We start from the raw sequence: 13182 nt of genomic DNA on the forward strand, positions 1-13182 counted from the left end.
CTATTTTTTGTGTTTATATTTTTGATTTAAATTGTTTTTGGGTGGTAGTGGTTAACTGATTATGTTGAAGAAGTGGTAGTCGAAAATAATATACATATCCCAATCCAACAAATAGTGCAATATGATATCAATAGTGTTCAATAATTATAATAAAGGTATTGTGTTTTACAATACCTATTTTTGGTCGTAAATCTGCAACAATTTGTAAAATTGGCGCTCTTTGCATTGGCAATGTTTGTATACCTTACTTGTACCAGTAGCGCCATCTGCGCTGAGCTTTGCATAATATGCCCTATTCACATGATAGGTAGGTAGGTACCTGTCTAGGTCTTTAGAGTTCGGCTCGGTTCGGAACGGTATACGGTGATCACGTACGAGCAATAATGGGGTCGTTTTATGCTGAAAATGCACAGATTTTAAAAAACAGAAATGCCAAGTAGTTCAATGTAGACGAGCATTTTTACCTTATCAATATGGTCATGAGATTTAAAATATGCAAACTTATCAAGCAGCTAACTAAGCTCGCCGTTCAACAAGACCATGGCTTTGCACAATTTCACTGGCGAGCTTTGTCCGACGAGCGGCTCCTCATTGGACAAAGCTCGCCAGCCAGTTGAGCGAAATCGTGGATTTTATTTTTTTATCGTCATAGCCAAAAACAAGCCAGACTATAGAAAAACGCAAAGATATTTAAATCATACAGCTAGCTCCAAGGACATCGTGACATGACAATTCTTCTATTTGACTTGACAGATGTGAAGTACCTATGCTCCTCCTGCCTCTTCCATTCATGAAATTTTAGTGCTCACTTTCTGATTTTTTTGGGTTTCTATCCATTTCTCACTTCTAATCTAACACCAACTATTTCAATGGAGGACGGAAACACGACCCAGCCTAATGATTATTCAAAGGAGAATGAAGACAGACATGAAAAGAAAAAGGGCAAAAATAAGAAAAAACGTAGCGGTGGTGATGGCGACCACGGAATATCTGGCCCTTCAGATAGTATTACTGCCAATTCAGGTGATGTACACCAGAATATATCTTTGAAGGATTTGAAAATGGCTATGGAAGTGTTGAATTTCCAACAAAAGCCTGCAAAGACTACGGAGGAAGCTTTGCATAAATCTTATCAATTTTGGTCCACTCAACCTGTTCCGAAAATGGATGAAAAAATTGTTTCCAACGAACCTATAGAGCCACCGAAAGCTCCCGAAGATATTAGAGCAGAACCATACACTTTGCCTGAAGGTTTTCAATGGGATACTCTCAATCTGAATGAACCTCTTGTTCTGAAGGAACTTTATACATTGCTCAATGAAAACTATGTTGAGGACGATGACTGTATGTTCCGGTTTGATTACCAGACTGATTTCCTTAAATGGGCCTTGCAACCTCCTGGTTGGAGAATGGAATGGCATTGTGGGGTGCGTGTTGTTAAATCAGGTAGACTTGTTGGATTTATATCTGCTACTCCTGCAGAGCTGAGGATATATGATCATGTACAAACTGTAGTGGAAATAAATTTCTTATGTGTTCACAAAAAGCTTCGCTCCAAGAGAGTAGCTCCTGTCCTAATTAGGGAGATTACTCGTAGAGTTAATTTAACTGGGATTTTTCAAGGAGTTTATACTGCTGGTATTGTGTTACCAAAACCTGTTGCAACATGCCGATATTGGCATAGATCTCTTAATCCAAAAAAATTGATTGACATCAAATTTAGTCACTTATCCAGGAATATGACAATGCAAAGAACTCTCAAGTTATATAAACTCCCTGATTTACCCAAAACTCCAGGTTTTCGAAAAATGGAAGTTCAGGATTGTGAGAGAGTTGTGAAATTATTAAATGAGTACATGAAAAAGTTTGATTTGGCACCTGTGTTTTCAGAAGAGGATTTCAAACACTGGTTCATTCCTCAATGTGGAATTATTGACAGCTTTGTTGTTGAAGCTTCTGATGGTTCAATTACAGACTTTGTGAGCTATTATACATTGCCTTCAACTGTTGTTTATCATCCCACTCATAAAACTCTCAAGGCTGCATATTCATTTTACAATGTGTCCACAAAGACTCCTTGGACTGAATTAATGCTTGATGCATTAATTACTGCAAAAAATTCTGGATTTGATGTTTTCAATGCTCTGGATTTGATGGATAACAAAGAATTTTTAGAACCATTAAAGTTTGGTATTGGTGATGGAAATCTACAGTACTATTTGTATAACTGGAGATGTCCAACAATGACTCCAAATAAAATAGGCCTAGTGCTTCAGTAACCTTTGTAATGGTATTAACATTTTGTAAATGGTAGGACCAGGTGGGGCTCTTTATGTCATTGTAAATTGTTTGGAAATATAGACATAGTTCACATTATTACAATTTCTTTATTAAAACTCCTTGATTAAGTTTATATATAATGTAATGAATACATTTTTAAAAACTGAGTACAATATATTCATTTTCCTCTTGCATTTATTTATGTACTGTTTTATGATTTATTTATTTAGAAAATCATGCCCAAGTATGGAAAAGGAGACATTTTTATTTATTTGTGGTACCTAATAGGTTAAAACAATTTATTTGAAAAATTAGTGAAAAAAAAGCCATTTTCACATATATTATGCCACGCTAAATATTGTAGAAAGTAATAAAAATTTTTAGTTTTCTATAATAAAATTTTATCTAGTGTGCCTTATATTAGATTATTGGTTTAATTTTCGCTAAGAAATAAGTAAAAATGTGAGGTGGCGCTGATGTTGTAGTCTTCTAGTACATAAGCTATGCGTACCTATAAGCACAGTACACTTATAGTACCTACCTACTATAAGTATACATCAAAACCTCAATATTTCCGATTAGTAACGTTTCCGAAGTTGTGCGTAAAAAACATTTCACTATTACCACACTGATCTATTTTATTACCTATCTTAATCATCACTATCATCAAAATAGAGCTCTCATATACTTAGAAAGCCAAAATTTGGTACCTACAGGGTAGATCAAATCTAGGAACATCGAGTATATGGTGATCCTGATAAGAAACCGTAAGAACCCAGCCAAACTATTCTACGTAGACCTCAACATGCTCTTTGAAAATTTTGTTCAGCGTGGTTTTACTCCCGAAGGTGAAAAAAAGGTAGTATACTAGCTGATGCCCGCGACTTCGTTCGCGTGACCAATTTTTGGTAAGGAATGAAAATTATTAGAGAGATTAAAAAATATCTTTATATACTATATATTTATTTTCTTCTGGCGTCAATATTAAAAGACATCAAGAGTTACTCGCTCTAGAGAAAGCCACATAAAGTTGGCCATGGGAGAAACTGCATAACCTTGTAACTTATTTATCGTCATAGCAAAGATGCTAATCAGACTGAAAAACGATTGTTAAGGCGTCATTTCTATATTTCCTATAGTTTAGCTCGACCATTATGACTCTTCTTCGGGACCATCATGGGTCTAAATCAGGTGTTCCAGATCTTCGATTTTTATACTTAAACCGAAAATGCTCATCAGGCTGAACAACTTTTGAAGGCGTTATTTTTATATTTCCTATAGTTTAGCTGTACCATCGTTCTCCATTAGGTGTTCCAATTTTCAAAATCACTTATACCCTATAAGTAACCCGGGCTTAATAGTAGTATATAACAAAAAAAAAACATTCAAATCCGTCCAGTAGTTTCGAAGATTAGAGTGTACACACGGACAAGATTTTGTTTTTCAAATTCTTACTGTTACTATATGACTCTATTACCTAATCTTGTTTTTATGTAAATTTATTCAATGTACTGTATAGGATTTTTGTCTAATTTTATTACATGTATTGATAAGAAATTGAAATAGAGTATTTTTGCATACTAGAACTAGTCTAACTAGTCTGGTGGCCCTAAATAATCCTACTAATATAAATGCGAAAGTTTTTGAGGATGTGTGTATGTTTGTAACTCTTTCACGCAAAATCTACTGGACCGATTGTTATGAAATTTGGTTCACGCGAAGAATAGGACCTGGAATAACACATATGGTACTATTTATCCCGAAATTCCCACGAGAGCGAAGCCCCGGGGCGCAACTAGTTGAATATAAACAACAATTCATAGTATATCGGTACAGCATGTCAGTCTCCTTCCACACTTCTCCCTGTCCTTCCTTTTTGTCATGTCCTGCCTAACGCACACATCTCTTTTTAGCTTTCCCCTACTTCTTTTCCCATTGAACTTAAAATTTGTATAAATGTCAACAAAACAGTTAAGTTATTAATTAGTTCAAGGCCCCCAAAGGGAAAATACCTGGAGGGCAAGTAGAATAACTCGTGATTTGTTAGGATGTATAGAAAGACGGTACATTTTTTACAACATTTATTTAATGCATTACTTTTTAGGCTTAGCTTCTTTCACTGCAGTTGGTGCCTTGGTGACATCATCAGGGTTTTCAGCGGCGTCCTTCAATCTCTTAGCCCTAATACCAACAAGCTTGGCAATGGACCGGGCCTGAAAGAAATTTTAATTTTCATGTTGTAGTACAGATTCAAAAACTGACCGGAAAAGACGACAAAACCTAATTTTACAGGCTATATTGCTGTAATGATATAACATATAATCTTGAATTCGGAAAAAATTGGAACTTTCAAACACGTTGTTCAGAAGTCCCAGCTAGAAAATGAAACCTTTTTGATTTTTACAAAGTAAAAAACTCAACTATAGGGACATTTAATTTGACGGTTGGCGCCATCTATTAGCACCAGAAAGCAGCATTGCATTTCATTGCCTCTAATTTTCTCGTGAGAAACCTGTTTTCGGATATCAGTTAAATGCCTAAATTAATAGGTAGGTATAATCATAGGCCAAGGTTTAATTTTGTACAGATTCCTAAATAGTATATGTAAATATCGAAATTATCCCATATTTAGTTACCAGTTTGATTGATTTTGTTAAACCAATTTTCATTAAGTTTTCATTGAATTCTTTATATCTATAAGTATAATATATTTCAGACTTTTTCCTACTCTGGAAGTAAATATATCCCAAAATATTAGAATAATGATAAAACTTTCAGAGACCTTTTCATAATTTTTAAGACCAATTCAATGATACCCCACAATGCTATGTTGTCTAACTATATTGATAGATACATAAAATAATTTGGTTAAATACTTTTACATGTTTAGTCCGACTTATTGAACAAACTTACTTTCACTTTTATATATAACATAGTTAGGAATTGTATATACTACATCCCAAAACTAAAATATATCAGTGATTGCCAGGCGTGTGGTTCCGCCCTAGAATAGAACTACTACGTATCCTCCCGTGGATGTCGTAAGAGGCGACTAAGGGACACACAGCTTAGGCAGCTGATAAGCATCGATAGCAATTTCAAAGAGGGTTAGAGGAACATAGCCAAATCTTCAAAATTAAAGGTTTTTTTCTTGCTCACTCCAAGCTTTACGGCTTCGCAAAACCGAACGCAACCATGAACGGAACATGCAGAGATAAGAGAGAATAGTTCAGTGATTGAATTATACACAAATTCACATACACTCACAACATAAACTAACATTTTGCATAGCATATCCCTAGATGCCTAAAACTATTTTATGATTCATTTACTCGAGTGACTGTCATTTACTATTTACTCCACATACTACAGTTTGACAAAAAGCTAAAACATACTCCTCTTAGGTACTGGTATGCCTTGAAATCTTTTTCTTCATTAGTGATTGCGCGTGCAATAGACTTAGGTGCGGCCTGTTGCACTGGCATCAATGGCCCACGTAGTTGAGTAGCCAATTTGCGTTCTTCTTCAGTTGCTTCACCCTTCAGGACCTGGAATATACACATAATTTTCGATATTTAAATATTAAAGTACATTTTATGATATTTACATTTACATTTTAAAGTACTTAGATTAAAGTAAATTAAGACTTGTGGGCTATTTTTTGCAAATTATAATTTTTAAGTTTTTCAATAACATACATATATACTATTATTATAAAGAGGTACAAGCATTTGTGAGTTTTAGGTGGGTAATCTTCGAACTACTGAACCAAATTCTAAAATTATTTCACCATTAGAAAGGTACATTATCCTAGATTGCTATAGGCTATATTTTATCTCAAAATTCCCATGGGAGCGAAGCCAAGGGCAAACATCTAGAACCAAATAAATGGGCTCATTTTAAAGTTATATTTTTTGTTTCATTTTAAGATTAAAACATCTTATTTGCATAAAGGCAAAAGAGTAAAAATTGCCCAGTCAGTCTAATGAAACCTGAGTTTATTGCATGTACATGTTTTCCACATAGAAAATATAAAGAGCCAAATTTGGCTAGGTATTAGTTGCATTTTCTTTTTTAAACTATAGGATAAAATTTACAGTTACCTTTTTGCCCTTAGGGAATAAGATCAATCTGGCACGGTATTCTTTAAGGCGTTGAACATTGACTTGCAGTGACTCAACTGACTTGTTACGTCTGCGAGGATCCACTGCAATTCCAATAGTCCTGGCAAAGGCAGGGCTCAAACCAGCAGCCTGAAAAATATTTCCATAACATATTTATAACAGAGTTTATGCAGCCTCTTATTTAATTTTAATTCTTATTTTGAGTACATACTTGAGTTAAATATTTAATACAAGTAATATAAAAGTATAATACTGTAAATTGAATTACACAATACAAATAAAATTCCAACAATCAAATCATGGTAATCTATTTCAATATTATAATAATGTCTATCTGTTATGAATTCACTGATAAACCAATTTTGATAAAATTTGGTTTACATACATATACATATAAATTGAGATCAGATTACTTTTTTGTTCAATTTTTTACCACAAAAAAGGTAAAATATTTTTATATGACAAATGCACCCAATACTATTTGCACGGACTTTTAGCTGATAGAATCTGCTAGTTTCTAATACACAACACAATAAAGACCCCGAAATTCATATAGCATACTAATTACCAATAACTATCATGACATAGTATTAATCACTAAAATAAATCACCCAACAACATAGATGTTTCCCACTGTCTGTCTGTAAATTATTTAATTATACTTAAATCTTTAAAACTATACAACATATTTTAATGCATTTTTTAAAGGTTCAGGTGTAAAATTTAGTATGGTTTAACCTGAGTGAAGCAGACGGGCCTATAGTACAATATAAGGAAGAAATTATTGAAACCTAACTGTACTGTAAATAATATATGTACATATTCTATCTTTACATAACATAAATATTTTTAAGGCATATACTTATCGTGATACTTTTTGTTCTACTTAATATCTACTATTTTGGTAGGAAAATTTTTTGCCTAATTCTATTTCAGTATTAGCAAATTTTTACCCGGATTTCCCGTAGAGTAAACCCACGACCAGCTCGAACTTTCGTATGATACCGAACAGTAGGGCAGCGAACAATTGGCCGTAATGGTCCGGCAGCAGGACGAGGTGCTACTGCTTTAGCCTTCTTGATTCTGTTCAACTTTCTACGATGTCTTCTAGCAGGTTGATTAAACCAAGTCTTAACAAATCTTTGCCAATCCTTGTGGAAATGGCCATTAGGAATCATGTTATTACCCTTCCCCATTTTTGATTAACCACAACTTCACCTAAAATAATAAAAATAATTACACAGTTGTTTTACATACACCACAAATTTTAAGAAAAAAAAGCTTCTGGAAGCAATTCTATAGTTTTTTTATCAGATTAAATTCGATTTTTATTATAAATAACACTAACCGGTGGCAAACACGAAAAAGAAAGAAAGACAGGTATTTGCTAGAAATTTGACATTAAATATGCTTTGACAGTGACTGATGACATTATATATTTTCTACGTTAAACATAAACCTCGTTATACGCCGCCGCTGTAGCTAAAGCTAAATGGCAGCGTTTGCTAAAGCTAAACCATGGACCGAACCGAATTTAAAATTCGGAACGGAAAATTCCATGTACTGACGTGTGACTGCCGCATATATATATATATATGCGGCATATACCGTATGTATATATATATATATATATATATATATATATATATATATATATATATATACATACGGTCTTTTGTATTTGTCATTGGCACAAACGTTACAATCGTATTTGGAAACCAAACCAACCATTGTAGTTTTTATAGAGCCACGTTTTAGGTAGACTTACTTACTAAATATATCTGTAGACTAGATTTTGCGGAATTTTTAGGTTTGCCAAGTTTTATTAGGACCAATTTTATATCTGTGGCCCAAGCCTAATCCCTCTGTCTCTGTCATTTTGCATGAGATGGAGAACAAAGACAAAGATAACTAAAGACGACTCAAAAGAGATAAACGATTTTGATAGAATCACTCTACAACATACATAGGTTTAAACTGTGAGTATAAATAATGTGTAGTCACTGGGTAATTATTAGTTAAATAAATATCTCGATGTAACCCAGTATTATCTATGTTTTCATGGTTTTTTTAAATCTGATTTAGGTACGGTAGCCCTTCATTTTTAGTTTCCTTTCCCTTTTATTCATAGGCATAAAAGTACTTGTACCCATAGATTTAGAAGGGCCCCGCACGTGTATAATATATGTCTCGCGCATGGGATTACAGGGCATATATATTACGCAAAGCTCAGCGCAGATGGCACTAGTGGTACAACTAGGGTTAACAAAACATGCAAAAAGCGCCAAAGACTCAAAAACCTACGCAATCGTGGTGAGAGTTTAAAAGAAAAAAGAAGGATTTAGTGGATTATTCAATAGGCTTTTAGAACACAAGACGAATTTGCTAAATGATTCAACGATATACGAGATAGACGAGATATCGATTCATAGACGAGGTCTGTCAGACCAGACTAGACCGTTGTTGCTGTGAAGTTTTTATGTTTCATAGACAAAGTTAGTTCCGCGAAACGTGACTTCTTCATTGCTTCTTCAGGCCACGCGACGCCATTTTGCTTTTTGTGTTTTACAAACGTCACCTTTCCTTTGGTGAGCAAGGTGTGTTCACGCGAGGTTGTGTGTTCCCTCGAAATATAGGTCACACAATCCTCAGAATTTCGTGAAATATTCTTGTAAAATAAAAAAAAAATTATAAAATTAACAAAAACCCAAAAAAATAGTAAAATAACTAAAAATTAACGGGAATCACTCGATTTTAAGTTAGTGTACGTAAGCGTGCAACGTGGTCTAAGGAATGCGATTGTAGTCATTATAAAGAGAAAGTGAAGTTGTTCTTTACGACGGTCAAGTTAATGTTTTTCATAAAAGTCTCAAAGTAAGATATCCAAAATGAATCCGGGTCCACCAAATTACCCCATGGCATCACTGTATGTCGGGGACTTGCACTCAGATATTACTGAGGCCATGTTGTTTGAAAAATTTTCGACTGCTGGTCCAGTCCTTTCAATTCGAGTATGTCGCGATATGATAACTCGCAGATCCTTGGGTTACGCTTACGTAAATTTTCAGCAACCTACTGATGGTAAGTGGTAATTTTTATTAATCTTCAAGGTTATTGAAATTGCATTTTTTTACATACCTACCTACCTTACTACTAATTATGGTGTAATACTTATTTCATAAGTGAATTTGATGTTACAGCCTAGGCACTCTGAAACAATTTTATTTGTATTTGTTTCAAAGCCCTTTTTAAAAATAAACACCATATAAAAAATACTGAATTTATTGTAATTTGTATTTCAGCTGAAAGAGCACTGGACTCTATGAATTTTGATATTATCAAAGGAAGACCTATTAGAATCATGTGGTCCCAACGTGATCCTTCTTTGCGCAAGTCTGGTGTAGGAAACGTTTTTATAAAGAATCTTGACAAAACCATTGACAACAAAGCCATGTATGATACATTTTCGGCTTTTGGCAATATTTTGAGTTGCAAAGTAGCTCAGGATGAGACCGGAGCCTCTAAAGGTTATGGATTTGTCCATTTTGAAACTGAAGAAGCTGCTAATAAATCAATTGACAAAGTGAATGGCATGTTGTTAAATGGCAAGAAGGTATATGTGGGCAGATTCATTCCTCGCAAGGAACGTGAAAAGGAGCTCGGTGAGAAAGCTAAACTGTTCACCAATGTTTATGTCAAGAACTTTGGTGAAGATTTCAATGATGAAATGTTGAAAGATATGTTTGAAAAATATGGTCGCATAACAAGTCATAAAGTTATGTACAAAGAAGATGGTTCATCCAGAGGATTTGGTTTTGTGGCATTTGAAGACCCTGATGCTGCTGAGCGTGCTTGTATGGAGCTCAATGGCAAAGAGCTGGTTGAGGGTAAACCATTATATGTTGGTCGTGCTCAAAAAAAAGCTGAACGCCAAAAGGAGTTAAAACGTAAATTTGAGCAATTGAAGTCAGAAAGGCTCACTCGTTATCAAGGGGTAAATTTATATGTCAAGAACTTAGATGACACTATTGATGATGAAAGACTAAGGAAAGAATTTGCACCCTTTGGTACCATTACTTCAGCTAAGGTAACTGTTTGCAATAACTTTAACTTAATTGGCTTTCTCACTTATTTCTGAACAGTTTTAGGGAAGTGCCTTTGGATCACTGTATGTTTTTTAAGATTTGTATTCTTCTATTCCATACTGATATCATACATGCAAAATTCTGTTCTGCTGTCTTGATATTGGCATCATGTCATACTTCGAAGGGTTCATGGGTGATTTCATGAAATTTGTAATAGATTTTGATAACATTTTAAAACACAAGGTACCGCAGGTGGAGCTGCGGGCAACAACTAGTTTTGACATAAGAGTCACACTCTAGTCTTTCTTCAACAAGTTTTTCAACTTAAAGGCTCATTTACCCAGCTCATAATTCCATAATGAGAGTCCATTTAGTGACAGACTTGAAATTAGTACTTCATTGAATACATATAATCTATTGACATTATTTTTGTATCCTTCATCAGGTCATGTTGGAAGATGGACGCAGTAAAGGCTTTGGATTTGTATGTTTTTCATCTCCTGAAGAAGCTACTAAGGCTGTGACAGAAATGAACGGTCGAATTGTTGGAACAAAACCATTGTATGTGGCCTTAGCTCAACGTAAAGAAGACCGCAAGGCCCATTTAACATCTCAGTACATGCAGCGTATGGCTAGTATGCGCATGCAACAAATGGGTCAAATTTTCCAACCAGGTGGTGCAGGAGGATACTTTGTTCCAACAATTCCTGCAGCACAGCGCTTCTATGGTCCTGCTCAAATGACACAGATTAGACCATCACCTCGCTGGACTGCACAGCCACAAGTTAGACCTAGCACTCAAACTGCTGCTTCAGGATATCCAAATATGCAAGCACCATTCCGTCCAGCTCCTAGAGGCCCTACTCAAGCTTCATTGCGCACATCTCTGGGGGCGAGACCAATCACTGGTCAACAAGGTGTAGCAGGAGCTGCTTCAATTCGTACACCACTAGTGACTCAGAGTGGTCGCCCTGCTGGTTATAAGTACACAGCCAACATGCGAAATCCCCCAGCACCACAACCAGCAGTGCATATTCAGGGCCAAGAACCATTAACTGCAACTATGTTAGCTGCTGCACCTCTTCAAGAACAGAAGCAAATGCTTGGAGAACGTCTATTCCCACTTATTCAAAGAATGCATCCTGATCTGGCTGGGAAAATTACTGGAATGTTGTTGGAAATAGATAATTCTGAATTACTTCATATGCTGGAACATGGAGAGTCTCTAAAAGCTAAAGTTGACGAAGCGGTTGCTGTTTTGCAGGCTCACCAAGCCAAACAGCAAGCCACAAAGAAAGAGTAATGTAATTGTGTCAGTTGGCAAGTCCATGAATTGACTAACTTGCCAGATGTTCACAAGAACAAATTCTATTGCAGAGTTCTTGGTAATTTTAGTAATGCTTTGAAAAAAATTCTATTGAAGCAGTCCCGCTCTTAAAAAAAAAATATATAATAAAAATTGCAAAAAAAAAAATGAAAATGTGGAAATGTACTTTGCTAAAACATCTTATATATAGAAAATTGATTACTATTTCATGTTAAAAGTAGGTGCATTCCCACAAACAAAAACAATGAAACTGTCAACATTTGTACATGTAAAGGAGTAAAATACTGGACTCTGTAGACTTTTTACATTGACTAAGAAAGAAAGTTTTAAGTTATTATTTTTTTCTTATTTCATATCTCTGAAAATGGAGTTGGCTTTTGTTCTTGCAATTAATTACTTTTACTTACATAACTGTTTCTTTTTATTCCCTTGTCAGTTCTACATTAGTAATTATTACCTTGGATTGTAAACTTGGTCACTGATGTAACTGGCATAATATGTATTTCTTTGTAATTTGTTACAATATATTCTTTGAAATATTCACTTTACTATTTGTTTTTATTGATCATGAACTTTCACACAGATATAAGAACATTTATGTTCATGAGTTTGTCTCTTCCCGTTCTTGTAAAATGTAAAATACATATTTACCTCACATAATGGTGCGTCCACATGAAATCAATCACGTGTTTTTTTTAGCATTTTAACACCATTTTGGCTAAGAAAAAATACATTTTAAAGTCCATTTAAAAAATCTAGTAGTAATAGGTAGTTACCAAAAAATTAAGGTACAGTCAACAGCACATCAAGTTACCCAGCATGAATTTCTATAGCGCGCGGTAAATAGCGGCGAGTTTGCAATAAATATAGGTAGGTTGACTGTAGCTAGCTCATAAATTTTTTGCCCGTAGCTGTCGAGCAAAGCTTTTTTCGCTAAGATATTTACTACTCAATCGAGTATTATTTACGGTTTAAGACATTTATTTCCCTTAAGAAGAATACAATTCACTTGGATATGAGAAATACAAAGTTCAATTATGTGTTTATACAAAATATATATATTTTTTATTCTTTCGAGTGAGTATCAGACGTAGGTAGGTACATTAAGTTTAAAAGTGCAGGTACGACAATAAAATATAACTATGGACTTTATTACACATTAATGAAGGACACCGCAGAGTACTTTCTAACACACCGAAGATGGCGAAAGAAGCTAACGAAGGTTCTAATAATTATTAATTATTTTTTAATAAATTGATATTCCATTTTAAAATATCACATATTCTCTCGAGATGTGGTGTTTGAGATTCTTTTTGAATAACGAATATGATTGTATTTCTTTAATATTCTTAGACAATTTATTAAA

At 34.5% G+C, this 13182-nt stretch overlaps 3 protein-coding genes across 3 annotated transcripts; 2 read left to right on the plus strand and 1 right to left on the minus strand.

Moving 5' to 3' along the window:
- Positions 1-429: 429 nt before the first annotated feature.
- Positions 430-2376, plus strand: Nmt (N-myristoyl transferase). The gene has a single exon (XM_053761227.2). The coding sequence runs from the start codon at positions 870-872 to the stop codon at positions 2277-2279; it is 1410 nt and encodes a 469-aa protein (XP_053617202.1). The 5' UTR covers positions 430-869; the 3' UTR covers positions 2280-2376.
- Positions 2377-4346: 1970 nt separating this feature from the next.
- RpL13 (Ribosomal protein L13) lies at positions 4347-7890 on the minus strand. The gene is made up of 5 exons (XM_053761370.2): positions 7753-7890; positions 7358-7622; positions 6384-6533; positions 5676-5828; positions 4347-4493 (listed from the first exon to the last, which is right to left on the minus strand). Exons 2-5 carry the CDS (start codon positions 7598-7600, stop codon positions 4374-4376), a joined length of 666 nt encoding a protein of 221 aa, XP_053617345.1. The 5' UTR covers positions 7601-7622; positions 7753-7890; the 3' UTR covers positions 4347-4373.
- An 850-nt stretch (positions 7891-8740) lies between these two features.
- On the plus strand, positions 8741-12364 carry pAbp (poly(A) binding protein). The gene is made up of 3 exons (XM_053761202.2): positions 8741-9485; positions 9707-10491; positions 10935-12364. Exons 1-3 carry the CDS (start codon positions 9293-9295, stop codon positions 11790-11792), a joined length of 1836 nt encoding a protein of 611 aa, XP_053617177.1. The 5' UTR covers positions 8741-9292; the 3' UTR covers positions 11793-12364.
- Positions 12365-13182: the final 818 nt, after the last annotated feature.

Source organism: Plodia interpunctella, chromosome 2 (assembly GCF_027563975.2).
Source record: "Plodia interpunctella isolate USDA-ARS_2022_Savannah chromosome 2, ilPloInte3.2, whole genome shotgun sequence".
In the NCBI taxonomy this organism is placed as follows: Eukaryota; Metazoa; Arthropoda; class Insecta; order Lepidoptera; family Pyralidae; genus Plodia; species Plodia interpunctella.